The sequence below is a fragment of the Sapajus apella genome, unplaced genomic scaffold (genome assembly GCF_009761245.1).
Source record: "Sapajus apella isolate SASKATOON/1434 unplaced genomic scaffold, GSC_monkey_1.0 scaffold77, whole genome shotgun sequence".
NCBI lineage: Eukaryota > Metazoa > Chordata > Mammalia > Primates > Cebidae > Sapajus > Sapajus apella.
Window position 1 is genome coordinate 1,470,040 of NW_022437017.1, and position 27,528 is coordinate 1,497,567.

General features: G+C 52.7%; 1 protein-coding gene and 1 pseudogene across 4 annotated transcripts in view; one reads left to right on the plus strand and one right to left on the minus strand.

The window, feature by feature from the left end:
- Window positions 1-319: 319 nt before the first annotated feature.
- PDE4A (phosphodiesterase 4A) overlaps window positions 320-27,528 on the minus strand; it is a 47,339-nt gene continuing 20,130 nt past the window's right edge. For 2 of the 4 annotated variants that reach the window (XM_032251805.1, XM_032251807.1), the window contains exons 2-15: window positions 21,626-21,817; window positions 20,466-20,502; window positions 20,269-20,339; window positions 18,442-18,491; window positions 18,153-18,265; window positions 14,544-14,637; window positions 11,472-11,695; window positions 9,929-10,027; window positions 9,667-9,831; window positions 8,180-8,279; window positions 7,791-7,945; window positions 7,473-7,595; window positions 5,853-6,035; window positions 320-3,016 (exon numbers count right to left, since the gene is read on the minus strand). In XM_032251805.1, the coding sequence (XP_032107696.1) occupies window positions 2,303-3,016; window positions 5,853-6,035; window positions 7,473-7,595; window positions 7,791-7,945; window positions 8,180-8,279; window positions 9,667-9,831; window positions 9,929-10,027; window positions 11,472-11,695; window positions 14,544-14,637; window positions 18,153-18,265; window positions 18,442-18,491; window positions 20,269-20,339; window positions 20,466-20,502; window positions 21,626-21,817 (2,320 nt within the window). In that variant the 3' untranslated portion in view covers window positions 320-2,302. Of the gene's footprint in view, window positions 3,017-5,852; window positions 6,036-7,472; window positions 7,596-7,790; window positions 7,946-8,179; window positions 8,280-9,666; window positions 9,832-9,928; window positions 10,028-11,471; window positions 11,696-14,543; window positions 14,638-16,118; window positions 16,534-18,152; window positions 18,266-18,441; window positions 18,492-20,268; window positions 20,340-20,465; window positions 20,503-21,625; window positions 21,818-27,528 lie in introns of those variants that run through there. The other 2 variants (XM_032251806.1, XM_032251808.1) reach the window with 2 other exon arrangements.
- Window positions 22,516-23,101, plus strand: LOC116532562 (annotated as a pseudogene).

Consider the following 27,528-nt stretch of genomic DNA (forward strand, 5'->3'; position numbering starts at 1 on the left):
GCTGCTTGGGAGGCTGAGGCAGGAGAATCGCTTGAACCCGGGAGGCAGAGGTTGCAGTGAGCCAAGATCGGGCCACTGCACTCCAGCCTGAGCAACAGAGTGGGACTCCATCTCAAAAAATATATATATATACCTGCATGGTTTGAATTTAACCCGACTCAGACTTGGGGACTGTCTTTGGCTGAGCTCTACTTCACAATTCCATCTGCTAGAGAAGGAGTAGGGACAGAAACTCCCTCCTCAATACAGGCAGATGGTGCAGGGTGGGGAAGACACCTCAACTGACAACATGGGGAATGAATCCACATCAGCCAGGAAAATCGGTGAAAGCCTCGTTTTAATTGGAGACAAGATCGAAGATTGATTATTGATCAATGGACCAAATGACTGATCGTCAAAGTGGACAAGACACAAGCAGCTTACAGAGGTCCTGTGCCCACCCTGGGGAGAGGAGCCCTGCTTGGGGGTGGGGTCTGTCTCGCCAGTCACCCCCTGGCTCCTGGGGTAGGGGGAGGGGACAGGCTCTACCCAGCCCCCACCCCTAGGATGACACGACTTCCCGTAAAACGACAGTGGTGAGTCCACCCTTTTCCCGGGACTATGGTACAGTTTGTATAATACAGCAGGAACGGAGACTCTCCCAACAGGAGGCCCCCTTCCCTACCTTCCTGACTGGATCAGCCAGGGAAGGACAAGTTTTTATTTTCCCTTTTTGCTTCTGTAGAATAATTTACAAACCAACCTTACAGTATGTACAAAAAAAAAAAAAAAAGAAAGAAAGAAAAAGAATGAACAAAAAGAAAAGAAAGAAAAGGCCCACTCTGATCCCCGGCTGGGACAGAAACAACTTTCGCTACAAAATATGAACCCTGTACAGACAGCATCAAGGGAGTGCGTGTGGGGGGTTACTTCCCCCTGGGGTGGACAGACAGATGGAAGGCTAGGGAGGAACTGGGGGCTACAGTACTGTGTGCTCAGAACTGGGTGGGGGGCAGGTGATGAAAGAGATCAGCCCAGTTGCAGAACCAGGCTGAGGGGCGAGGGAGGAGGGAGAGAGGGGTCTTTCCTTTCAAACAGTCTCCCATGGCTTGGAGAAAAATGGCCTTGTATCTGTCTGCCATATTGCTCAGGGACTAGCTGGGGGAGAGGGAGAGGCCTGGCAAGGTAGGGAAGGAGGAGAAATTATTTTGGTGCTGGGGTGGAAGGAAGGGTTGCCCAGGACTGAGAATGAGGGTATACGCCATTATTGCTTCCTCCTAGGGCAAAAGGATGGGGGCTGTGGTCAGAGTGTGGAAGGTGGGATCTGGAGGACACTGGAAAGGTGGGTACGGGCAGGATGGGGGTTCTGGGCGCCTGGCCCTGCCTCACTCAAGGTGCAGGCGGAAGCCACTGCAACCCTTTCTCCTGTGGCTGTGGGAATCATTAAGGCAGAAACAAGAGGAGAAGCAGCTAGAAGTGGAGTAGTGGGGGGAGCTGTGTGTGAATCAAAGCCACCACCCCCCAAAACGGAGAAAATTCAAAGTGAACCCAAAGTGGAAGGGAGAGGGGATGGAGAGTGGAGGAGGTCTAGGACCCTCCTCAAATCCCATGCCTGAGGCTGGCGGTGTGCACGCCCCCTTCCACATCACCCCCTGAATCCTAAGTGAACAACTCCCGGGCTCCCTGACTCCCTAGCCAGATTGCCAGGATTGTGCAAAATCAGGCGGAAGACTTCTTTTAGGGGGGAAAAGAGGCAGCAAATCAGAGCGGGGCTGGAGCTGGGACCTCCCACAGTGACTGCCCCTTACCCAGCCCCAGCCCCGCCTAGAATGGCTATTCCTGACCGGGTTCTAGAAACCCTCTAAAATTCAGAAGAAAAGCCCAGAAGAAGACCCCATGCCTGCCCGGGCCCAGGTAGAGATGCCCAGGCGGCTGGAAGACTAAGCCTGGAACTTGGGGGGCAATGAGGGGAGGGGAGGGTCTTGGAGGTGGAAAGGGGGAACCAGGAACAGGAGCATCTACAGTTGCTGTGTTTCTTTTTTTTTTTTTTTTTTTTGTTCTTTTTCTAAAAATGTTACAATTAAAATTCAAAAAAATAAAATCCCTTTCGGGACCTCAGCCCCTCGTTCCCCAGCCCCCACCTCCAAAAAAAAAGGCCCCGTGGGTGGGGGTGGGGGGAAAGGGGAAAAAAAGAAAAGAGAAAAAAAAACCCACTTTTCTGTTTTCTTTTTTCTTAGGAGGGCTAAGAGTCTTTGAGGCAGCGGAGGAGGTGATTGAGGGAGGGGAGGAAGAGCGGAGGGGTACAGGGATAGAGGTCTGGGGATCAGGTAGGGTCTCCTCCACGTGACCCCCACCCACCAGGAGCTGGGAGTGCTGATGTTTCCTCCCCAGATGTCCCCGCGCAGGCACTGCAAGCCCTCTTGGCAGCCTGGTGCTCTCGTTGGGCCTCCACCTCGGCCGCCGTGGAGGGGAGGCCCGAGGGGCCCGGGGCATCCTCTGAAACAGACAGGGTCCTCCAGGCAGGGAGAAGGGGGCTTTGAAGAGACAGGGCAGAGGGGCTGCCATGGCTTACAGCAACCACGGATTCCTCCTGGGATGAGAAGTCATCCCGAGCCACAGGTGCACTGCCCGTGGACTCTGCCTGCTGCGTCAAATCCACTTCCTCCAGCTCCGCCTCCAGGGGCGTGTCCTGTGCCATGACTTCCAATGACTCCTTGGCTGGGGATGAGGCCATGGTTGCATCCAGAGCACCCTCGGCTGTGGACAATCCCTGCGAGGTCAATGCCTCCTGGGCCACTGATGTTTCTTCCTCTTCTTCCTCCTCCAGCGTAAGCTCAAACTGAAATTTGTCAGGCGGGGGTGGGTAGCCAGGCCCCCTTGACTCCCCCTCGGGTGGCGGCGATGGGCTCTGCCGGATGGCGCTGTAGTACCAGTCCCGGTTGTCCTCCAACGTGTCCAGGATCTCCTGGGCATCTGGGTGGACGAGATCCGCCCAGGTCTCCCACAATGGGTGCACGATGTAGTCAATAAAACCCACCTGGTAAAGGGAAAGAAAGTAAGAACGGGTGGTCTACAGGGTGGATGGTACCACCACGTTGCGGGAGCTAATGAAATGAAAAACATGCTCATGGGCCAGACGCGATGGCTCACGCCTGTAATCCCAGCACTTTGGGAAGCCGAGGCAGGCGGATCATTTGAGGTCAGGAGTTCAAGACCAGCCTGGCCAGCATGGTGAAACAGCGTTTCTACTAAAAATACAAAAATTAGCTGGAAATCATTTGAACCTGGGAGGTGGAGGTTGCCGTGAACCAAGGAGATGGTGCCACTACACTCCAGCCTGGGGGAAAAGAGCAAGACTGTCTCAAAATAAATAAATAAAAAGAAAACCATGTTCATGTCATTTGACCCAGCCATTTTCTTTTCTTTTTCTTTCTTTTCTTTTTTTTTTTTTTTTGAGACAGAGTTTCACTCTTGTTACCCAGGCTGGAGGGCAATGGCGCGATCTCAGCTCACCGTAACCTCCGCCTCCTGGGTTCAGGCAATTCTCCTGCCTCAGCCTCCTGAGTAGCTGGGATTACAGGCACGCACCACCATGCCCAGCTAATTTTTTGTAGTTTTAGTAGAGACGGGGTTTCACCATGTTGACCAGGATGGTCTCGATCTCTTGACCTCGTGATCCACCCGCCTCGGCCTCCCAAAGTGCTGGGATTACAGGCTTGAGCCACCGCGCCCGGCCCATTTTCTTTTTTTATTGACATTGAGTCTTGCTCTGTTGCCCAGGCTGGAGTGCAGTGGTATGATCTCAGCTCACTGCAACCTCAGCCTCCTGAGTTCAAGTGATTTTCCTGCCTCAGCCTCCAGAGTAGCTGAGATTACAGGCACCCGCACCATGCCTAGCTAATTTTTGTATTTCTAGTAGAGACAGGGTTTCGCCATGTTCACCCAGGCTGGTCTCAAACTCCTGACCTCAAGTGATCCACCTGCGTCAGCCTTCCAAAGTGCTGGGATTACAGGTGTGAACCATCACGCCTGGCCTATTTTTTAATAAGCTAAATCCAATTCCAGCTATTCAGGAAGCTGAGGCAGAATTGATTGAACCCAGGAGGTGGAGGTTGCAGTGAGCTGAGATTGGGCCACTGTAACAGAGTAAGACTCTGTCTCAAAAAAAAAGCTCAATCCACAAACTATTGCCGTGATGTTGCCTATAAACATAATAACTACATTATAAAGAGTATAAAATTGGTTTTCCATGGTTGTGTGTGTGTGAGTGATTCTGTGCTCCCAGGGGACATCAGGCAATGTCTGGAGACATTTTTGGTCTTTACAAATGAGCGGGGGTGATGCTTCTGGCATCTAATGGGTAGAGAACAGAGATTCTGCTAAAAACCCTATAATACCCAGGGCAGCTCCTAGCACAAAAAATAATCCACCCTGCCATGCCTGGTGGCTCATGCCTGTAATCCCAGCACTTTTGGAAGCCAAGGTTGGTGGATCATCTGAGGTAGGGAGTTCAAGACCAGCCTGACCAACATGGAGAAACTCCGTCTCTACTAAAAATACAAAATTAGTCTAGGCACGGTGGCTCATGCCTGTAATCTCAGCACTTTGGGAGGACGAGGTGGGTGGATCATGAGATTAGGAGATTGAGATCATCCTGGTTAACACAGTGAAACCTTGTCTGTATTAAAAATACAAAAAATTAGCCAGGCATGGTGGCACATGCCTGTAGTACCAGATACGTGGGAGGCTGAGGCAGGAGAATCACTTGAACCCAGGAGGCAGAGGTTGCAGTGAGCCCAGATCTTGCCACTGCACTCCAGCCTGGGCGACGGAGTGAGACTCCATCTCAAAAATTAAGAAAGAAAGAAAGAAATTAGGCCGGGCGCGGTGGCTCAAGCCTGTAATCCCAGCACTTTGGGAGGCCGAGGCGGGTGGATCACGAGGTCAAGAGATCAAGACCATCCTGGTCAACATGGTGAAACCCCGTCTCTACTAAAACTACAAAAAATTAGCTGGGCATGGTGGCGCGTGCCTGTAGTCCCAGCTACTCAGGAGGCTGAGGCAGGAGAATTGCCTGAACCCAGGAGGCGGAGGTTGCGGTGAGCCGAGATCGCGCCATTGCACTCCAGCCGGGGTAACATGAGTGAAACTCCATCTCAAAAAAAAAAAAAAAAAAAAAAAAAAAAAAAAGAAAGAAAGAAATTAGCCGGGCATGGTGGCACATGCCTGTAATACCAGTTACTCAGGAGGTTGAGCCAGGAGAATCGCTTGAACTCAGGAGGCAGAGGTTGCGGTGAGCCAAGATCATACCATTGCACTCCAGCCTGAGCAACAAGAGCAAAACTCCATCTCAAACAAACAAACAAAAAAATCCACCCAAATGTCAACATTTGGTGAGGCCTAGAAACCCAGGTCTGGAAGAGCCAAGTCATCTAACTCAGATGGTTGGGTTTTACCAGGGAGGATATAAAGTGGAGAAGTGCAGGGCAAGGTGGCTCATGCCCGTAATCGCAGCACTTTGGGAGGCTGAGGTGGGTGGATCATCAGGTCAGGAGTTAAAGATCAACTGGGAAAAATTAGCCAGGTACAGTGGCACGAGCCTGTAATTCCAGCTACTTGAAGGCTGAGGCAGGAGAATCACTTGAACCCGGCAGATGGAGGTTGCAGTGAGCTGAGACCGCACCATTGCACTCCAGCCTGGGCAATAGAGTAAAATTCTGTCTCAAATTAAAAAAAGGAAAGAAAAACAAACAGGAAAACTTGGCATTGTGGAGAGGCACGGGAGGGGCTCCCAGACCTTAAAACTTCAGGCCAAGATGGGCTGGGGAGGCCTGCCCTGTCCGTGTCCCTCTGTCAGTGCCCTGAGCCTGTACCTGAGACTTCTCCACGGAGGCCGTGTGCTTGTCGCACATGGGGCTGATTTCCATGCCACGCTCCCGCTCGCGGTCACCCTGCTGGAAGAACTCGGCCATGATGCGGTCTGTCCACTGGCGGTACAGCTCCAGTGGCTTGGTGGGGTTGCTGAGGTCTGCACAGTGGACCATGTTCCGGAGGACCTGCAGGGGGTCAGTGGACAGGGGAACCTTCAGAGCCTGTGCCTGTGTCCCAGGCTAAGACCTCAGGCATTCTTTCTTTCTTAAGAAATGGGGGCCTGGGTGACAAAGCAAGACTTCATCTCAAAAAAAGAAATGGGGCTAGGCGGAGGTGCATGCCTGTAATGCCAGCACTTTGAATGAAAGGCCAAGGCAGGTGGATCATGAGGTCAGGAGTTCAAGACCAGCCTGGCTAACATGGTGAAACCCCGTCTCTACTTAAAATACAAAAATTAGCTCAGCCTGGTGGCACATGCCTGTAATCTCAGCTACTCCAGGGGCTAAGGTAGGAGAATTGCTTGAACTCAGGAGGCAGAGGTTGCAGTGAGGCGAGATTGCACCACTGCACTCCAGCCTGGGCAACAGAGCAAGACTCTGTCTCGGGAGAAAAAAAAAAAAAAAAGAAATGGGGCCTCCTGGCATGGTGGCTCAAGCCTGTAATTCCAGCACTTTGGGAAGCCGAGGTGGGCAAATCACTTGAGGTCAGGAGTTCAAGATCAGCCTTGCCAACATAGCAAAACCCCATCTCTACTAAAAATACAAAAATCAGCCAGGTCTGGTGGTGGGTGCCTGCAATCCCAGGTACTCCAGAGGCTGAGGCAGGAGAATTGCTTGAGCCCAGGAGGCAGAGGTTGCAGGGATCCAAGATCCCTCCACTCCAGCCTGGGTGACAGAGAGAAACCAGGTCTCAAAAAAGAAAGAAAGAAATGGGACCTTGCAATGTAGCTCTGGCTGGACTCAAACTACTGGCCTCAAACAGTCCTCCTGTCACAGTCTCAGTAGTTGAGATTATAGGTGTGAGCCACCACACCTAACTCTCAGGCTTTCTTAGCTCCCACCTGGGGAGGGAGGGTGTGGGGAGTGGGGAGAGGAGGTGGGGACAAGAGAGAATAGAGGAGGTAGCAGGGAGAGGTGTGCGGGAGATGGAGAAAATATGGGGGGGTGACAAGAGGGGGGTGAGGGAAGAGAAGATGGTGAAGGAGAGGGACAGGGGACCTGGAAGGGGTTGATGAGAAGAAAGGAGGAATTGGGGGAAATGGGAGAGAATGGTGGGGGAGATGGGAAGAAGAGATGGGATGGGAAAGCGAAGATGAGGAGGGGACAGACAGACAGAAAGAAAGAGGTCAGATTCAGTGGCTCATGCCAGCTATCCCAGCACTTTGCAAGGCCAAGACGAGGGGATCACTTCAGCTCAGGAATTTCAGACCAGCCTGGGTGACAGAGACCCCAGCTCTCCTTTAATCGTACAAAGTAAATAAAAAGAAATTTTATAAAAAGAAAGAGATGGGAAGATGGGCCCCATTGAAGAAAGAGGCTGAGGAAGGGGCAGTTAGCTACCCAGACCTAAAGGTGTGGCGGAGGGAGTGTCCTGCCTCCTTAGATGATGGGGCATGGGGGCACCTGGATGCGGTCAGAATAGTTATCCAGCAGGAGGACCCCCGAGCTGGTCACTTTCTTGGTCTCCACCATGGTCTTCAGGTCAGCCAGGAGGGTCATGTGCTTGGACATGTCCGTGGCCAGCACCTGCAGGGCAAGGTGGCGTCACTGGGGCCGCTGACGCCCGCCCCCAGACTGACCCAGGCCTCTGAAGTTGTCACCAGGTAGAAGCCTCCCGCTCTGTCCAGGTTGAGGGTTCCTCTGGGACTCGGACCCATTCCTCCCCAAGCCCTCAACTCCAAGGCTTCTTTTCCCGCTCCGACCCGCCCCAGCCCCGCCCACCATGTCGATGACCATCTTGCGTAGGCTCTGCCGCTGGCGCTTGCTGAGGTTCTGGAAGATGTCGCAGTTGTCCTCCTGCAGCAGCTTGAAACCCACGGCCAGGTGGTGATTCTCGAGCACCGACTCATCGTTGTACATGAGTGCCAGCTCCGAATCTGCAGCCCGGCCCAGAGGTCAGGGGAGGGCCCACGTGTGCAGCCCCAACCGCAGGAGGGCCCGCTCCACCCGCAGCTAGCTAACCCCTCCCCAGCTCGGCCAGCCCCGCCTACAGCCCAGCCAGCTATTCCCCAGCCTGGCCAGCATTGCCTCCAGCCCAGCCAGCCCCGCCTCCAACTCAGCAAGCCCCGCCTCCAACACAGCAAGCCCCGCCCCCTGTGAGGGCCACTCACTGGTGTTGATGAGGAACTGGTTGGAGACCCCAGGGTGATCCACATCGTGGATGGCAGCCGCGAAGAGGGCAGCGAGAATCTCCAGGTCCGTGAACACTGCCTGGGAGCAGAGAGACAGATGTTAGAATAACAGAGTTGAAGCCATGCATGGCAGTGAGTGCCTGTAGTCTCAGCTACTTAGGAGGCTGAGGTGGGAGGATTGCTTAAGTCCAGAACTTCAAGGCCAGAAGTTCGAGGCTATCCTCCCCAGCCCAAAATTTTTTAAAATTTAATTTTAAGTTATGAGATACATGTGCAGGACGTGCAGGTTTGTTACATAGGTGTGCCATGGTGGTTTGCTACACCTATCAACCCATCACCTAGGGGTTAAGCCCTGGATCCATTAACTGTTTATCCTGATGCTCCTCCTCCCCTCTGGCCTCCGACAGGCTCCAGTGTGTTGTTCCCTTCCCTGTGTCATATGTTCTTATTGTTCAGCTCCCACTTATAAGTGAGAACATGTGATGTTTAGTTTTCTATTCCTGCATTAGTTTGCTAAGGATAACGGCTTCCAGCTCCAGCCATGTCCCTGCAAAGGACAGGATCTTGTTCCTTTTTATGGCTATAGAGTATTCTATGGTGTATATGTACTACACTTTCTAAAATTATTTTTTCCAGCCTGTCTTGCAGGCTGGAGTACAGTGGTGTGATCTCGGCTCACTGCAACCTCCACCTCCTGGGTTCCAGTGATTCTCCTGCCTCAGCCTCCCAAGTCGCTGGGATTACAGCCGTGTGCCACCACACCCAGCTAATTTTTGTATTTTTAGTAGAGACGGGGTTTCACCATGTTAGCCAGGCTGGTCTTGAACTCCTGACCTCAGGTGATCCACCTGCCTTGGCCTCCCTAAGTGCTGGGATTACAGGCGTGAGCCACCGCACCCAGCCTAAAACATTTTTTTAAATAAATGAGATTTTTAAAAAGAAAAATGATGGAGATAACAGAGATGGGTAAAGGATGACGGGGGGATACAAGGAAGATTAGGGGGTTGGAGTCAGGAAGGAAAGATGAGGATTAAAGAGAGGAATGGGGCGGAGCATGGTGGCTTATGCCTATAATCCCAGCACTTTGAGAGGCAGAGGCAGGCAGATCACGAGGTCAGGAGCTCAAGACCAGCCTGACCAACATGGCGAAACCCCGTCTCTACTAAAAATACAAAAATTAGCCAGGCATGGTGGTGTGCACCTGTAATCCCAGCTACTCAGGAGGCTGAGGCAGGAGAATTGCTTGAACCTGGGAGGCGAAGGTTGCAGTGAGCCAAGATCATGCCACTACACTCCAGCCTAGGCAGCAGAGTGAGACTCTGTCTCAAAAGAAAAAAAAAAAAAAAGGGAGAAATAGGGGGCAAAAAGAGATGGAGGTCAGAGACACGGGATCAGAGAGACACACAGAAGGCTGAAGAGACAGTTGGAAAGAGAGATGGGGACCTGGAGCCGGGACAGACACTAACATCTAGGGCAGGCGTGGCCAGCAGTACGTGGGTGGACTGCAGCACGTCGGCTGCATGCAGGCTGTTGTGGTAGGCCACGTCAGCGTGGTAGTGATCCTCCAGCGTCAGCATGTATGTTACCATCGTGTCCACAGGGATGCGGAATTTCTTCAGCAGGTCCCGCTCCTGAAGCAGGCAGGGGCAGGGTGGTGACCTCCACCAGCCCCCAACGCCCAGATCTGAGCCCCTCTCACCCGGGCCCACTCCTGGCTGTCCCCATCACCTGGAATATCATGTACATGATGCAGGTGAGAGAGCGCCCTCCGGCGTAATCCGACACGCGAAAGATGTTCAGGCCCCATTTGTTCAGGTTCTCCAGTTCCTGGTGAAGACGGAGGCCAGAGGTCAGGAGCCTGTAAGGCCCAGGGCCCTGGAGAACATTTCCTAGGAGTTTGAGCCTTGGTCTGAAGGGAAGCACCATTATTGCTCACCCAGTGAGTGACAGGTTCAACAGTACAGAATGTACTGCCCTCGTCCTACTGGGCTGCAAAGTAACAAAAGCAATCACAGCCACTGTCTTTTGAGCACTTATGATCTGCCAAGTATTGCTCTTAGCACTTGATCTCATTTGGCAGGTGAAGGAACCAAGCCTCAGAGAAGTGATGTGACTTCTCCAAGATCGTGCAGCTCATAAGTGGCAAAGCCAGGATGGAAACCCAGCACAACTGGCCCCAGCACAGCTCAGCTTCTTAGCTAAGCTGTTCACAAGCCCCAAGGGAGAAAAGAAGAAGGGCTTATTTTCCATGTCACCCCAGAATCCAAAAAAGGGCCAGCACATAGTAGCTGCTTAATAAACAACAGTTGGCTGGGTGTGGTGGCTCACACCTGTAATCCCAGCATTTTGGGAGTCCTAGGTGGGTGGATCACTTGAGGCCAGGAGTTCAAGACCAGGCTGGTCAATATGGTGAAACCCCATTTCTACTAAAAATACAAAAATTAAGCCAGGTGTGGTAGCTCACACCTGTAATCCCAGCACTTTGGAAAGCTGAGGCAGGAGAATCGCTTGAACCCAGGAGGTGGAGGTTGCGGTGAGCCGAGAGCGCACCATTGCACTCCAGCTTGGGCAACAGAACGAGACTCGTCTCAAAAAACAAAAATTAGCCAGCTGTGGTGGCACACACCTTTAGTCCCAGCTACTCAGGAGGGTGAGACAGGAGAATCGCTTAAACCCAGGAAGCGGAGGTTGCTGTGAGCTGAGATAGCACCACTGCCCTCCAGCCTGGGCAAGAGTGAGACTCTATCTCAATATAAATAAATAAATAAATGTCAGGTGACTGAATGGAAGATTCACTGGAGGAGGTGGCTTAAAGAGGGTTACAATAAGTCTCAGCTGAGTGAGCCACCAAAGATTAATCACTTCCACTTCCACTGTCCCCTGGAAGAGCTAGGAGTGAAACCCAGGTCTGGACTGTTGTGGACATTATGGGGGTGCAGTCTGGATCAGTGTCACTGGTCTGTACACCAATTCCTCTGCAGCTGGAAGTGGTGCCTGCTAAGGCTCACAGCTGGCCGCTTTTCTGGAAGACTCTAACCCTAACAGGAGCTACATGGAAGAGGTGATACGTCTACCCCTGGGGACAGCCCCCAGGCAATGGATTATACAGATGTACAAAGAGCCAGCATGCTTGCCTCAAGATGGGCTCAAACCCTCATCTCAGGCTCTGCTTCTAGGAAACTTGGCTTAAGACATAACCCAATGCCCAGTTCTTTTCGGGGTCCCAGGAGATCATCCCCTCCAGCCCTGCCCCTACTGAACCCCCACCCACTTGGGCCAGGAGGTCTTCTTGATCAGTCTTCACCCCAAACCGGGGAATGTTAGAGTTGTTCAGGCTGTTACTATGCATCAACTTTTTCACCCCTGTGATTTGGGACATGGGCTGTAAGTGTGGTACAGGGGGCGGGGGCGGCTGGGAGGGTCTTGGTCTCGGCACTTGCTGTTTTTCTCGTTCCTTCATCGTGGGTGATGGGATCTCCACTTCATTCTGTTTGTCTGCAGAAGATGGGGGCGGGAACAAGTGTGAACACCCCCTCCATCCCTGGAGTCTCCCTAATCCCTCAGCCCTCTACCGCCTATGGGGAAGGCTCACCCATAAGGGCAGAACACTTCTGGCATGTGGGCCAAGAGTACCGATGGGGCGGGGGACAGCATCTGGCTCCATGAACACTCTGGCTCCATGAGTACTCTGGCTCCATGTCCTCGCCGCCCTGCCCACCTTGGCACAGCCTGCCTGGGGGACAGCCCCAGAAGCCCTTTTCCTGAGCTTTTGGAGCTCAGCCAAGGCCACCCATTGTGACCTGGAGCCAGCTAGTCAACGATGGGGCCTGATCGGGGTCATTTGCATGCTATGCTCCCATTGGCTGGATCCTCAGAACACAAAGACACACCCCACCCTCACTGGTGGGAGCACTGGAAATTCCCAACACTTTTTTTTTTTTTTTGAGACAGAGTCCGGTTCTGTCACCCAGGCTGGAGTGCAGTGGCAAGATCTCTGGCTCATTGCAGCTGCTGCCTCCCGGGTTCAATGATTTTCCTGCCTCAACCTCCCGAGTAGCTGGGATTACAGGTGTGTGCCACCATGCTGGCAAATTTTTGTATTTTAGTAGAGACAGGGTTTCACCATGTTGGCCAGGCTGATCTTGAACTCCTGACCTCAAGTGATCTGTTCACCTCGGCTTTCCAAAGCGCTGGGATTACGGGCGTGAGCCATCACACCCGGCCCCAACACCTTTCTTGAGCTTGTCTGGGCAGCTCCTGAATTTGGGGGCCTTTGTGGTGTGATGACAAACTGCAAGGAGAAAATTATCCTGAGTTTGGGGGGACATCTTTAGCTAGAGGGTTTTGAGGTGCCCAAGAACTTAAGGGTTCTAATGAGTCTGGAGTATTCTGGTGCATTTGGGGTTCCACTGAATTAGGAATCTTTTTTTTTTTTTTTTTTTTGAGACGGAGTTTCACTCATGTTGCCCAGGCTGGAGTGCAATGGCGCGATCTCGGCTCACCGCAACCTCCGCCTCCTGGGTTCAGGCAATTCTCCTGCCTCAGCCTCCCCAGTAGCTGGGATTACAGGCACGCACCACCATGCCCAGCTAATTTTTTGTATTTTTAGTAGAGACGGGGTTTCACCATGTTGACCAGGATGGTCTCAATCTCTTGACCTCGTGATCCACCCGCCTCGGCCTCCCAAAGTGCTGGGATTACAGGCTTGAGCCACCGCGCCCAGCCTTTTTTTTTTTTTAAGACTGGGTTTCACCATGTTGGTCAGGCTGGTCTTGAACTCCCGACCTCAGGTGATCCTCCTGCCTTGGCCTCCAAAGTGTTTGGATTACAGGTGTGAGCCACCACACCCAGCCCTGAATTAGGAATCTTGCAGGTTTTTGTTTGTTTTTTTGAGGCAGGATCTCAGCTCTGTCACCCAGGCTGGAGGGCAGTGAAGCAATCATGTCTCATTGCAGCCTGGAACTCCTGGCCTCAAGTAATCCTCCTGCCTAGACTCCCAAGTGGCTGGGACCACAGGCACATGCCACCATGCCCAACTAGTTTTTTTATTTGTTTGTAGAGACAGGATCTCAGTATGTTGCCCAGGCTGGTCTTGAACTCCTGGGCTCAAGCAATCCTCTTGCCTCAGCTTCCCAACGTGCTGGTATTATAGGCATGAGCCACCTCTTTCCGCCTCTTACAGGTTCTTAAGCTTGAGAACCTTCTAGAGATTAGGGTTCTCACATTTTGGGCGTCTACTGAATTGGGGGAGTCATGCCAAATTTGGGGATCCTACTGAATTTGGGGTTTTTCAGTTTGGAGGTTTGCTAAAGTTTGGGGGCTTTTATGGACTCGGAAGCACAGCGCTTCCCTTACGTTTGAGCACTCTACTGACTTTGGGCAACTCTCTTGAGTTTGGGGGGGTCTACTGAGTTTGGAGGGAAGACAATCCAAGTTTGGAAAGTCTATTGAATGTGGGGTTCTACTCAGTTCAGAAGGCTTTTCAGCTTGGATGATTTTTTTTTTTTTTTTTGCTTATCTTTTGAGACAGAGTCTGGGTATGTTGCCCAGGCTGGAGTGCAGTGGTGAGATCTCGGCTTACTGCAACCTCTGCCTCCTGGATTCAAGTGAGCACCTAAGATACAGAGGTTTTTTTGTTTGCTTGTCTGCCTGTCTGTTTGTTTGTTTCTGAGACGGAGTCTCACTCTATTTCCCAGGCCAGAGTGCAATGGCGAAGTCTCGGCTCACTGCAACCTTTGCCCCCCGGGTTCATGTAATTCTCCTGCCTCAGCCTCCCGAACAGCTGGGATTACAGGCATCCACCACCACACCTGGCTAATTTTTTGTATTTTTGGTAGAGATGGGGTCTCACCGTGTTGGCCAGGCTTGTCTCAAACTCCAGACCTCAGGTGATCCACCTACCTCGGCCTCCCAAAGTGCTGGGATCACAGGCATGAGCCACTGTGCCCAGCCAATTTTTTTATTTTTAATAGAGACCGGGTTTCACCATGCTGGCCAGGCAGGTCTCAAACTCCTGATCTCAAGTGATCTGCCAGCCTCTGCCTCCCAAAGTGTTGGGATTACAGGCATGAGACACCATGCCTAGCCCCTGGAAGCTTTTTAAAGTTTAGAAGTGTTTTACGTTCACAGATGACTTCAAATGTTGGGTTCTATAGAAGTTAGGGGTTTCACAGAGTTTGGGGGCATCAGGAGTGAAGGGCACTTGGATAGAGTGACTTTGACCTTTGGGGAGTTGAGAGTGAGTCCCTGGAAAAACATGAGCAACAGGACCCAAGGTCAGGGACAGCCCCCTCTCTACCCCAGGGGTTCCCCCCACCAATCCCACTTGCTGCTCCTCACTCACCCAGGAATGTTGTGGAAATGTACTCTGAGACCTGGTTTCCTGACCTGCTCATTTCTGACAGGTGTGTGAGTTCACGGTTCAACATCCTCTTGAACTAAGGTGAAGGAATCAACAAGGAAGAAATGATGGGGGAAACACAGTGGTGGGGAGGGTGTCAGTCTTTCCTGAGAATGCCTGAAGACCCCATGAGTCCCTCCTATTTTTCTGCTCAGCCAACAGAGCCCCTATGAGGCTACTAGGGGGGTGGGGTCAGCCCTTCCTCTCCTCCCAGCTCTAGATGGAGGTCCCCAGGTTTGGGGAGTCATGATCAGCACAACCCTTCCTGCCTGAGGAAAGAGGGGCTCCCCTCCCCATTCCCCTCAAGGAGGAGCCAGAGGGGCACCTGTGGAAGGGAGGGGCTCCTGCCTTAACAGGGAGCCAATGGGGAAGCAGGAGAATCCCGTAGCCATGGCGATGGGAGTCTCCTTAGCAACTCCCCCTCCAACCAGCTGCTGAGCTGGGGAAAAGGGGGGCAAATGAAGGCCCCTTAACCCCTGCCTTCCCAGAGCTGCTCCTGATGCAAGTCTTCCCAGACACGGACCCCATTCCTGGGGGTCCTGGGTCCTGGCCCCCAGCTCAGTTTGGGAAAAGGGAACGCAGTACCCAAACTCTGGGGGACAAAAAGCTTTGGCCAGGGCAGGGGAGAATGGTGAGCTGAGGAAATCCCAGTTTGATCATTCAGGGGAGGGGGAGGGGTGTTCCCATCATAGCCCCCTCTCCCCCAGCCCTAGAGAGGTAGACAGATGCACAGATGAACGGAATATACCCAAAACCTGGCTTGGAGGCCCCTCCTGGTCCCCCCATGTCACTCTGCACAGGCCTTTGCTGTGACATTGTACACAGAGGAGAAAGGGCATTGGCGCCCCACCCCCAAGCTCTGCCACAACACCCCAAAAGCAGGAGCAGACTCTGTCCAGGGGGGCATGAGGGGCACTTGGCAGGAGGGGTGAGCCTGCATGGCTCATGCTGGGACAGGGTACTCCCTCCTCCTGGTGCCACCCAGAGACCCTGAGTACAGAGACACACATCCACACAAGATGGACCCACAAAATCTCACACAACCACACACACACAGTCATAGGCTCTCAGTCCTACACAGCGTCACACAGCCCAGACACACAGATCAAAGGGTATGCAAAATAAGGTAGTCACTGACATTTGGGGTCACGTGTCCCCAAAATATCAGGCAGCTCTGGGCTCAGACACACAGCCCAACACACAACACCATGGTCAGAGCCAGATGATCTCAGACAGGGCCACACCGTGACCCAGGCAAACAAGCCTACAGTCAGGCAGACACACACACACACATCCAGGCACTGACACAGTCACACCCAGTGAGGGACCCACAGTCCCCCTCAGGGAGAGTCACACACCCCCAGTCACCCGCCATCCACGCCCAACCCTGGCCACATACAGAGACTGTCACAAGGCTTCATCTCCAGGCCACACACGTGCACAGCAACACACACAAGCCCACACCAGGGACCCAGCTGGCCGGGATGCCTGCCCACCCACTACCCTGCACCCTCCTACCTGGTCCCACCAGCCCACCAGCCACGGCTTGGAGCAGGTCTCGCAGAAGAAATCCACCAAGGGCATCTTGGAGACTTAGCCCGCCTGGGGCTGCTGCACACAGAGGCTGGGCTTGGGGAGTCCCAGGGTTGACGACCACCCGGGAGGGGGTGCCGGGCAGGTGGGTAGTGGAAGGGGGAGCCGCGGAGGGGCCTGGGCCGGCCCAGCAGGGCTGGGGGCTCCCTTCCCCTCCGCGCTCCCGGCGGCAGCCCTGGTTACATGGTCCGCCAGCCCTGGGCCCCAGTGGGCCCCCACACAGCGGTGGGTGGAGGCGGTGGAGGGTCCGTGCCCATGGGAGGGAGGAGGGCAAGGGTCCCAGGAGGAGGCTGCAGAGCTCCTTGTGTGCACCCGTGTGCGTGCGTGTGTGCTCACTGCAGCACTGGCAGACTGCATGGGATGTCAGGTGGTGCTGGGGGTGGGGGGGCGTTAAAGGGGCATCAGAGCCCCACGGGCCTCAGCCAGACCCAAGTGGGCTGTCCCTGTGAGGACCTGTCCCTTCCATGGACAAACCCAGAGACAGAAACACACACCCACTGTACACTCACAGATGTACAAACACCCTGAGACACACCTTCCAGGGACACCCACACACATCCAGGCACTTGACACTCGAATACACACAGATACCCAAATGCTTTCTGTTGTACACTTATAGCACACGCACACACACACACACACACACACACCCCCGAGGTAGTGACAACTCAGATGTCCAACACATTTATAGGTCCACAGCTGAGCATATAGCAGATGCCTCCAGACACGCCCCATCCAAGGGCACAGGCCCACACCTAGGGACAGACACTGATGCAAGCCACGCTTACAGACACACAGTAGGCACACCCACAGACACAGTTTTCAACCATTACGAATATCCATTGACCTTGGACACAAACATACCCTGACAAATCCATAAGGATATACACTCACAGATGCAAAAATTCACACACGCACACACATACTCACACACCATTCACTCACGAAGAAACACCCTCAGACCCATACCCAGAGACACAGCCACATTTCAGATACTTGACCCACCCTCAGGGACACAATCACCCTTGGACTGGTATGTTCCCACACAAGCCTCCACCCACCAATTAAGCACCCCCCCAACAAAGACACTCCCACCTCCAGATCATGTCTTGATACGCACCCACCCACAAGGGCTGCTACCACTGTCTCCAACTCCAGGAAGCATCACTCACACATACTGCCTGTTTTCTGAATGGTGTCCTCTGGGGTTGTGCAGTGCACAGTCTGCACAACTGTACACGGGGGCCTTGCACTCACCCCTGCAGCCCTGCAAACACACCCACATTCACAAACACACAGAGCTACACACTCAGATTCCCATCTGGTCCAACTCTCCCCTGCAGACATGCGCACCCCTCTGGTATAGCCCCACATACCTATAGCCCTGAATAATCACCCGTGCACACCCATACACCCTCCACAGGTACACACTGGCATGCCACTCCTTAGAGTCCACTCCCAAAACACCAGCGCTGCAGATGCATAGCCAATAGACCAGCAGCTACACAGACCCACAGCCACAGTTACACCCCCACAGACCATAAAAGCATAAAACCCCCAACGGAATCGGTCACCTACTGACATCTGTATGACCCGGCGGACACGCCCCCCAACACACACTAGGCTCCTATTGGCCCCACCCAGGGACTGACCTCACCCAGGGACTGACCCCATCCCATAGCCCCTACCCAGAGATTGGCCCCGCCCTCATGAGCCATGCCCAATAGTTGGCCTCGCCTACAGGACCAACCTGGTGGTTGGCTCCACCCATAAGGCCCCATCCCCACCAGCCCCACCCAGAGATTGGCCCTGCCCTAATCAGCCACGCCCAGTAGCTATCTCTGCCCACAGGTCCAGCCTAGTGGCTGGCTCCATCCGCAGGCCATGCCCACTGGTCCCATCCAGTGGTTGGCTCTACCCACTGGCTCTGCCCAGGGGTTCTGCCCACCACCTGCGCACCTTGTGCGAGGCCATCTCGCTGACAGAGCGATAGGTCTGCATGGTCTCCAGCTGCTCCAGACACCAGTCCAGCTCCTCCAGAGTCTCCCGGGCCAACTGTTGACACGTTTCTTCTAAGGAAGGAGCAGCCAGGATGGTGACTAAGAAGGTCTATAGGCAGAAGCCCAGAGGCCCCAGCCCGCGGTGACAGGGTTCACCAGATGAATGGACTGCTGGGTGGGGAAGGGGCTGAGGGACCCCCACTGGGGCAGCAAGAGGGGACCCTTCCCACCCCTCTGGGCTTAGCTACCTGACAGCGTGGCCTTGCAGACAGGGGTGGGGCCGCCCAGCGGGGACCGCCTGCAAAAAAAATGGGGCTGCAACGTCAGCCTGGGTCCCCCCACCAGGTCCCACCCTCCCCCTTTCCATGAACAGTGCCAATTTTCATTTTTCCGTTTTTTTGTTTTCGTTTTTGCTTTTGTTTTTGAGACAGAGTTTCGCTGTTGTTGCCCAGGCTGGAGTGCAATGGCGTGATCTTGGCTCACTGCAACCTCTGCCTCCTGGGTTCAAGCAATTCTCCTGTCTCAGCCTCCCGCGTAGCCGGGATTACAGGCATGCCCCATCACACTTGGATAACTTTGTATTTTTAGTAGAGATGGGATTTCTCCATGTTGGGCAGGCTGGTCTCGAACTCCCGACCTCAGGCAATCTGCCCATCTCAGCCTCCCTGTAATGCTGGGATTACAGGCATGAGCCACTGCGCCCAGCCAATTATCATTTTTCTGAATGCTCACTCTGTCTTAGAGATGCTGCCATGTACTCTGCCTGCAGCCTCAACGAGCCCCAGAAAAATCCGTTACAGATGTGGAAAGTGAGGCTCAAGGAGATGAAACAGCTTCTTCAAGACCACATGGCTGATCTGCCTTAAGGTCAGGTCCTGGGTTTCCAAGGTCTCAGCTTTCCTGACTAACTCCCTGCAAATCCTCCAAGCCCCAAGGATGTCTATGTCCCCTACCCCCAGAAGGACTGGCAGCTCTCAGTCACACCTCTTGCCCTAAAACAAAATAAGAACCACTCCTGTGTATTGAGCACTTACTATATGCAGGACAATATCTTGGCACATTCTGGACATCGTCTCTCCTCACAGCAGTTATCTAAGGAGGCATTACTGTCATCCCCACTTTATTATTCCATTTATTTTTTGAGCCAGGGTCTTGCTCTGTCACCCAGGCTGGAGTGCAGTGGTGGAAACACAGTTCACTGCAGCCTCAACCTCCTAGGCTCAAATGATCCTTCTGCCTCAGCCTCCTGTGTAAATGGGAACCACAGGCACATGCCACCATGCTGGGCTAATTTTTTTCTTTTATTTATTTTTTTTTTTGTAGAGACAGGGTCTCACTTTGTTTCCCTCAAGCTGGTCTTGAACTCCTGGATTCAAGTGATCCTCCTGCCTTGGTCTCCCAACGTGCCGGGATTACAGGCATGAGCCAGCATGCTTGCCTGTGACCATCACTTTACAGAGGGGCAATAGAAACCCCATGGAATGCCATCTGCCCAGCAACTGGGTGTCAAGGCCCAGGGTGGCCCTGGGGACTGTGGCTGTGGCCTTATCACCATGCATCCAGACCCCCAAATATTTATAAAAGCCTCTGGGCAGGGCACAGTGGCTCGCACCTGGAATCCCAGCACTTTGGGAGGCCAAGGAGGGTGGATCACCTGAGGCCAGGAGTTCGAGACCAGCCTGGCCAACATGGTGAAACCCCACCTCTTCTAAAAATATAAAAATTAGCCAGGTATGGTGGCGCATGCCTGTAAGCCTAGCCACCCAGGAGGCTGAGGCAAGAGGATCACTTGAACCCAGGAGGCAGAGGTTGCAGGGAGCCAAGATCGTGGCACTGCACTGCAGCCTGGGTGACAGAGTAAGACCCCATCTCAAGAAAAAACAAAAACAAAAAAACAAAACCCTGTGTCTTAGGAGCTTGAGCTGCAATGGTTCTCTGGTTCTCTGGGAGCTATTGTCTGAACAGAGGTTCAGAGAGGTCACCTGCCTGCCCGAGGTCACACAGCAGGGCTGAGAGCAAAACCCGGGAAAGCATCGCCTTATGATCACAGCTGTTGCAGCTCAGCCTTCACTTACTTGTTACTGGGAACGGGCACATTGGTCAGGAGTGAGAAGTTGCTGCGGACGCTCCGGAGGCTGGCCAGCACCTGGGATGGGAAGTGGCAGTGAGGATGGGGTCCCCCCAGACCGGCAGCAGGGCTGGGCCCTTCCCCCAAGTGTGGTGGAATGTTGGAGCCTGTTTTCTCCGTAACCATTTGGGGAGGGCATCTCACCTGAGCAAATGGTGTTACGATGAGGTCTTCAGCGTGCCTGTGATTGAGGACAGAGGCAGGTCAGGGGTCTGCAGAAAAGCAACTGTCTGGGGTGGACGATCTGTGAGGCTGGACCCAGGGAGGCTGAGAGGGAGGGAGGGGGCTTTGTGGGGCCCAGGGAGAGGACATTATACTGCATAAGGGTGGACGTGTGTCCAGGGCTGATCATGGAAGCAATGGCAGTCAAGCATTGTGGCTCAGGTGGGTCGGGGGAGAAGAGAGAAAGTGGTGAAAGGGAGAGAGAGGAGAGGTGAATATGGTTTTTTTTGTTTGTTTTGTTTTGTTTAGACAGAGTCTTGCTCTGTCACCCAGGCTGGAGTGCGGTGGTGTGATCTCGGCTCACTGCAACCTCTGCCTCCCTGGTTCAAGCAATTCTCCTGCCTCAACCTCCCAAGAGGCTGGGATTACAGGCATGTGCCATCTTGCCCCACTAAGTTTTATATTTATTTATTTTTTACCTCCCCGCCCCCTCCTAATTTTTGTATTTTTAGTAGAGACAGGGTTTCACCATCTTAGCCAGGCTAATCTCAAACTCCTGGCCTGGAACAACACCGACCTTGGCCTCCCAAAGTGCTGAGATTACAGGTGTGAGCCACTGTACCCAGCCCCCACTATTTTAATATATTTTTTTATAAAAGAACTGAGGCCGGGCACGGTGGCTCACACCTGTAATCCCAGCAGTTTGGGAGGCCAAGGTGAGCAGATCACCTGAGGTCAGGAATTCGAGACCAGCCTGGCCAGCCTGGCAAAACCCCATCTCTACTAAAAATACAAAATTAGCCAGTGTGGGTGGCGGGCGCCTATAGTCCCAGCTACTTGGGAGACTGAGGCAGGAGAATCGCTTGAACCCAGGAGGCGGAGGTTTCAGTGAGCTGAGATCGTGCCACTATACTCCAGCCTGGGTGATAGATTGAGACTCTGTCTCAAAAAAAAAAAACAAAAAAAACAAAAACTGAGCCCTTTATAGAAGGGACAGGGGACTGCTTACCCTTCACTGGGGAGGACAGGTTGGGGGTTGCTAAGCAGGATGGGGGTGGGTGCCCCCTACTCCTTGCTGAGAAGGGCAGCTTGCAGCAGGACCAGGCCTGGGGGAACTGGGATGTGGGGAGGGACATGCTTACGCCTCGCTGGTGACCGATGAGTTCCGGGACATGGTCTTGGGTGACATGTCATAGTCACTGTCTGAGCGGTACAGGAAGGATTCCCGGCGCTGGCTGGTGGCCGCCCCAGCGTGGAGCACAAGTCCTGGGCTCGCCTGCAAGTCCAGGGGGCTTCGGCCGGGAGATGGTGTCGGTCCATTTTCTGCATCGAAGCTGCAGGGGATGGGTGAGAAGAGTGGTCAGGAGGCTGAAATGGTGTTAAGGAGGTCAAGAGGAATGAGGAGGCCAGGCATGGTGGCTCACACCTGTAACGCCTGTAATCCCAACCCTTTGAGAGGCTAAGGTGGGTGGATCAGTTGAGGTCAGGAGTTTGAGACCAGCCTGGCCAACATGATGAAACCCCATCCCTGCTAAAAATACAAAAATTAGCCAGGTGTGGTGGCGGGTGCCTGTAATCACAGTTACTTGAGAGGCTGAGGCAGGAGAATTGCTTGAACCCTGGAAGTGGAGGTGGCAGTGAGCTGAGATTGCAGCACTGTACTCCAGCCTGGGCGACACAGCAAGACTCCATCTCAAAAAGAAGAAAAGAAGAGGAAAGAAGAAACCAAGGGAATTCCTGGCAGAGATTCAGGTGGAGAATTTTTTTTTTTTTTTGACACATGGTCTCTCTTTGTGGCCCAGGCTAGAGTAGTGCAGTAGCACAATGTCGGCTCACGGCAACCTCCGCCTCCTGGGTTCAAATGATTCTTGTGCCTCAGCCTCCCGAGTAGCTGGGATTACAGACATGCACCACCATGCCTGGCTAATTTTAGTATTTTTAGTCGAGTCAGGATTTCACCATGCTGGCCAGGGTGGTCTTAAACTCCTGGCCTCATGTGATCCACCTCCTCAGCCTCCCAAACTGTTGGGATTACAGGTGTGAGCCACCACGCCTGGCCAAGTGGAGGATGTTAAAGAAAGACACATAGGAGGCAGCAGCAACGCAGAGGAAATGGGAGTGAATCGAGAGCTTAGTGACCAACATGAGCCTCCTCGACAAGCCCAAGAGTGAGATGACCCCAGAGGAGCTGCAGATGTGAGAGGAGGAGGAATTTAATACAGGTCCACTCTGTGCTCACTCAGTACGTCAAGAACAACACCCAAGTGCTCATCAACTGCCGCAACAATAAGAAACTCCTGGGCCACGTGAAGGCCTTCGATAGGCACTGCAACATGGTGCTGCAGAACGTGAAGGAGATGTGGACTGAGGTACCCAAGAGTGGCAAGGGCAAGAAGAAGTCCAAGCCAATCAGCAAAGACCGCTACATCTCCAAGATGTTCCTGCGCGGGGACTCGGTTGTTGCGGTCCTTCAGAACCTGCTCATCGCCAGCAGGTAGGAGCCACCTATCCCTGTCAGTCAACAGAACTCACTCCCCTGTCCTACGGAGACCGCTGCCGCTGGTGTTGAGAATAATAAAGCTCTGTTTTTTTCTTTTTTCTTTTTTTTTTTTTTTTTTGTGTGGGTTTTTGACGCATGTTATCCATGCTGGAGTGCAATGGCGCGATCTCGGCTCACCGCAACCTCCGTCTCCTGGGTTCAGGCAATTCTCCTGCCTCAGCCTCCTGAGTAGCTGGGATTACAGGCACGCACCACCATGCCCAGCTAATTTTTTGTAGTTTTAGTAGAGACGGGGTTTCACCATGTTGACCAGGATGGTCTCGATCTCTTGACCTCGTGATCCACCCGCCTTGGCCTCCCAAAGTGCTGGGATTACAGGCTTGAGCCACCGCGCCCGGCCAGCTCTGTTTTTTCCTTAAAAAAAAAAAAAAAAGAAACACAGATACCCTAAAAGTGATGGGAGACACAGAACTGCAAAGATGGAACACTTGTTGAGCACCGGGGGGCACCCATCCCCACTGCTGTGCTGGGGACACGGAGGCCAAAATATGTGGGATCATTCACTTTCCTTTGCATCTCAAATCAGCCTTGCTGCCAACATTTATCCAGAATGTGTCTACTTCTCACTCACTCCTTGGCCAGCTCCCCTCATCCCTAGCCAGGACCAGCTGCATTCACCTCTGCCCTGGTCCCTCCTCCTGTTTTCAAGCCCAGTCTTCTTTCAACGGCCACCAGGGGGAGCTTGGGAACACCTAAATTAGGTCTAGTCCTCCCTCTGCTCAGAACCTTCTATGGATCCCACCTTACTCGGCAAAATCCAAAGTCCTCACTGCAGCTCACAGGTCCTGTCCCATGACTTCCCCTTTCCCCCACATTCATTCTGCTCCAGCCATAATGGCTTCCTCATTGTTCCCTAAAAATCTGAGACACAGGCCAGGCGAGGTGGCTCACGCCTGTAATCCCAGCACTTTAGGAGGCTGAGGTGGGTGGATCACTGGAGGTCAGGAGATCTCTACCAGCCTGGCCAACATGGCAAAACTCCGTCTCTACTAAAAATACAAAAATTAGCCAGGCATAGTGGTGGGTGCCTGAAATCCCAGCTACTTGGGAGGCTGAGGGAGGAGAATCACTTGAGCCCAGGAGTCGGAGGTTGCAGTGGGTTGAGATCTTGCTACTGCACTCCAGCCTGGGCAGCAGAGGTAGACTCCATCTAAAAAAAGAAAAAAAAAAAATCTCAGACACAGTCCTGCCTCAGGGCCTTTGCGCAGGCTGTTTCTCCAGCCCAGATTTGCAGTAGCTCCTCCTTACCTCCTTCAGGCCTCTGCTCAAATGTCACCACCACAGAGAAACCTCCCCTGACTGACTCAGCCAAAATTTCAAATTTCAATCTTAATACTCTTTTTTTTTTGAGGTGAGGTTTTGCCCAGGCTGGAGTACAATGGTGCCATCTTGGCTCACTGCAACCTCTGCCTCCCAGGTTCAAGTGATTCTCCTGCCTCAGCCTCCAGAGTAGCTGTGATTTCAGGCACCTGCCACCATGCCCAGCTAATTTTGTAGTCATTTATTTATTTATTTATTGAGACAGAATCTCGCTCTGTTGCCAGATGCCAGGCTGGAATGCAGTGGCGCAATCTCGGTTCACTGCAACCTCCGCCTCCTGGGTTCAAGCGATTCTCCTGCCTTAGCCTCCTGAGTAGCTGGGACTACAGGCGTGCACCCCTACACCCAGCTAATTTTTTGTATTTTTAGTAGAGATGGTTTCACCATGTTGGCCAGGATGGTCTTGATCTCTTGACCTTGTGATCCGCCCGCCTCGGCCTCCCAAAGTGCTGGGATTACAGGCGTGAGCCACCACACCTGACCTTATTTGTTTATATTTTAGGAGGGAGCCTCACTCTGTCACCCAGGCTGGAGTGCAGTGCCACGATCTTGGCTCACTGCAACTTCTGCCTCCTGGGTTCAAGGGATTCTCCTGTCTCAGCCGCCCAAGTAGCTGTGATTATAGGTACATGCCACCATGCCCGGCAAGTTTTTGCATTTTTAGTAGAGATGGGGTTTCACCATGTTGGCCAGGCTAATCTTGAGCTCCACCTCAAGGGATCCACCTGCCTCCACCTTCCAAAGTGCTGGGATTACAGGTGTGAGCCACTGCACCCGGCCCATTATATATTCTGGATACAAATCCCTTATCATATATTTTTCTCCAAGTTTGCAGCTTATCATTTAGTGATAGGGTCTCACTGTGTTGCCCAGGCTGAAGTGCAGTGGCGCCATCATGGCTCACTGCAGCCTCCTGGGATCTAGTGATCCCCCAACCTCAACCTCCCAAGTAGCTGGGACTACAGGCACGTGCCACCACACCCAGATAATTTTTGAATTTTTTGTAGTAATGGGGTCTCCCTATGTTGTCCAGGAAAGTCTGTAACTCCTGGCTTAAGAGATCCTCCCACTTTGGCCTCCCAAAGTGCTGGGATTACAGACAAGAGCCACTATGCCTGACTGGAAGCTTGTCTTTTTTTTTTTTTTTTTGAGACGGAGTTTCACTCATGTTACCCAGGCTGGAGTGCAATGGCGCAATCTCGGCTCACCGCAACCTCCGCCTCCTGGGTTCAGGCAGTTCTCCTGCCTCAGCCTCCTGAGTAGCTGGGATTACAGGCACAGGCCACCATGCCCAGCTAATTTTTTGTATTTTTAGTAGAGACGGGGTTTCACCATGTTGACCAGGATGGTCTCGATCTCTTGACCTCGTGATCCACCCGCCTCGGCCTCCCAAAGTACTGGGATTACAGGCGTGAGCCACCGTGCCCAGCTGGAAGCTTGTCTTCTTACATTTTTGTTTTGCTTTGTTTTGTTTTTGAGACAGGGTCTCACTCTGTTGCCTAAGCTGGAGTGCAGCGGTGTGACCTTGCTTCACTGCAACCTCTGCCTCCTGGGTTCAAGCAATTAATTCTCCTGCCTCAGCCTCTTGGGTAGCTAGGACTACAGGCGCCCACCATCAAGCCCGGCTAATTTTTTGTAGTTTTAGTAGAGACAGGGTTTCACCATGCTGGCCAGGCTGGTCTCAAGCTCCTGGCCTCAAGTGATCTACCCACCTCAGCCTCCCAAAGTACTGGGATTACAGGCGCTTGGCAGGCCTAGCAGATTTCAAACTTATCTCTTAGTCAAGAGACTAAGAAAAGTCTTATGCTAACTCTCCACAAGCTGACCTAAAGAGGGCAGTGGGAGGCTCCTATCCTCTCTCCCTCTCCACTTCACCCAGTCAGAGCAGAGCCTGAAATCTACCATCAGTCTAACCCCAAAGACTATTCAATGGAGAAAGAACTATCTTTTCAAAACGATGGTGCTGGGAAAACTGAAGGAGCCACATGCAAAAATTAACTCAAGGCCAGGCAGTGTGGCTCACGCCTATAATCCTAGCACTTTGGGAGGCCAGGGCAGGTGGTTCACTTGAGGTTAGGAGTTCGAGACCAGTTTGACCTACATAGTGAAACCCTGTGTCTACTAAAATACAAAAATTAGCTGGGTGTGGTGATGGGCACCTGTAATCCCAGCTATTCAGGAGGCTGAGGCAAGAGAATCACTTGAACACAAGAGGTGGAGGTTGCAGTGAGCCGAGATGGTGCCACTGTACTCCAGCCTGGGCAACAGAGCAAGACTCCCGCTCAGGAAAATAAAAAATAATTAACTCAAAATGAATCAAATACCTAAACATAAGAGCCAAAACTATAAAACTCTTAGCAGCTTCACAACATTAGATTTGACAATAATTTCTGGGATTTGACACCAAAGCACAAGCAACAATAACAAGTGGACTTCATCAAAATGAAAGACTTTTGTGTATCAACAGGCACTATTCTGGCCATGCCTATAATCCCAGTGATTTGGGAGGCCGAGGTGGGAGGATGGCTTGAGGCCAGGAGCTCGCGGCCAGCCTGGGCAATATAGAGAGACCTCATCTCTTTAAAAACCTTTTTTAATTAGCCAGGCATGGCAGTGTGTGCCTGTAGTCCTAGATACTGGGAAGCTAAGGCTGGAGGATCACTTGAACCCGGGAAGTCTGAGGCAATAGTGAGTAAGCTGTGATCACACCACTGCACTCCAGCCTGGATGACAAAGGGAGATCTTGTTTCAAAAATAAATAGGCCAGGCGTAGTGGCTCATGCCTATGATTCCAGCACTTTGGGAGGCCGAGGCGGACGGATCACTCAAGTCCGGAAGTTTGAAATCAGCCTGGGCAACATGGTAAAACCCCGTCTCAACCAAAAAATACAACAACAAAAAAATTAGCTAGGCATGGTGGTTCGCGCCTGTAATTCCAGCTACTAGGGAGGCTGAGGTGGGAGAATCACTTAAACCTGTGAGACAGAGATTGCAGTGAGCCAAGATCACACCACTGCACACTAGCCTGGGTGACAGAGTGAAACCCTGGCTCAAAAAAAAAAACCCTCGCAGATTCCAGCAATTCTCCTGCCTCAGCCCCCCGAGGAGCCGAGATTACAGGTGTGCGCCACCACACCCAGCTAATTTTTTTTTTTTTTTTTTTTT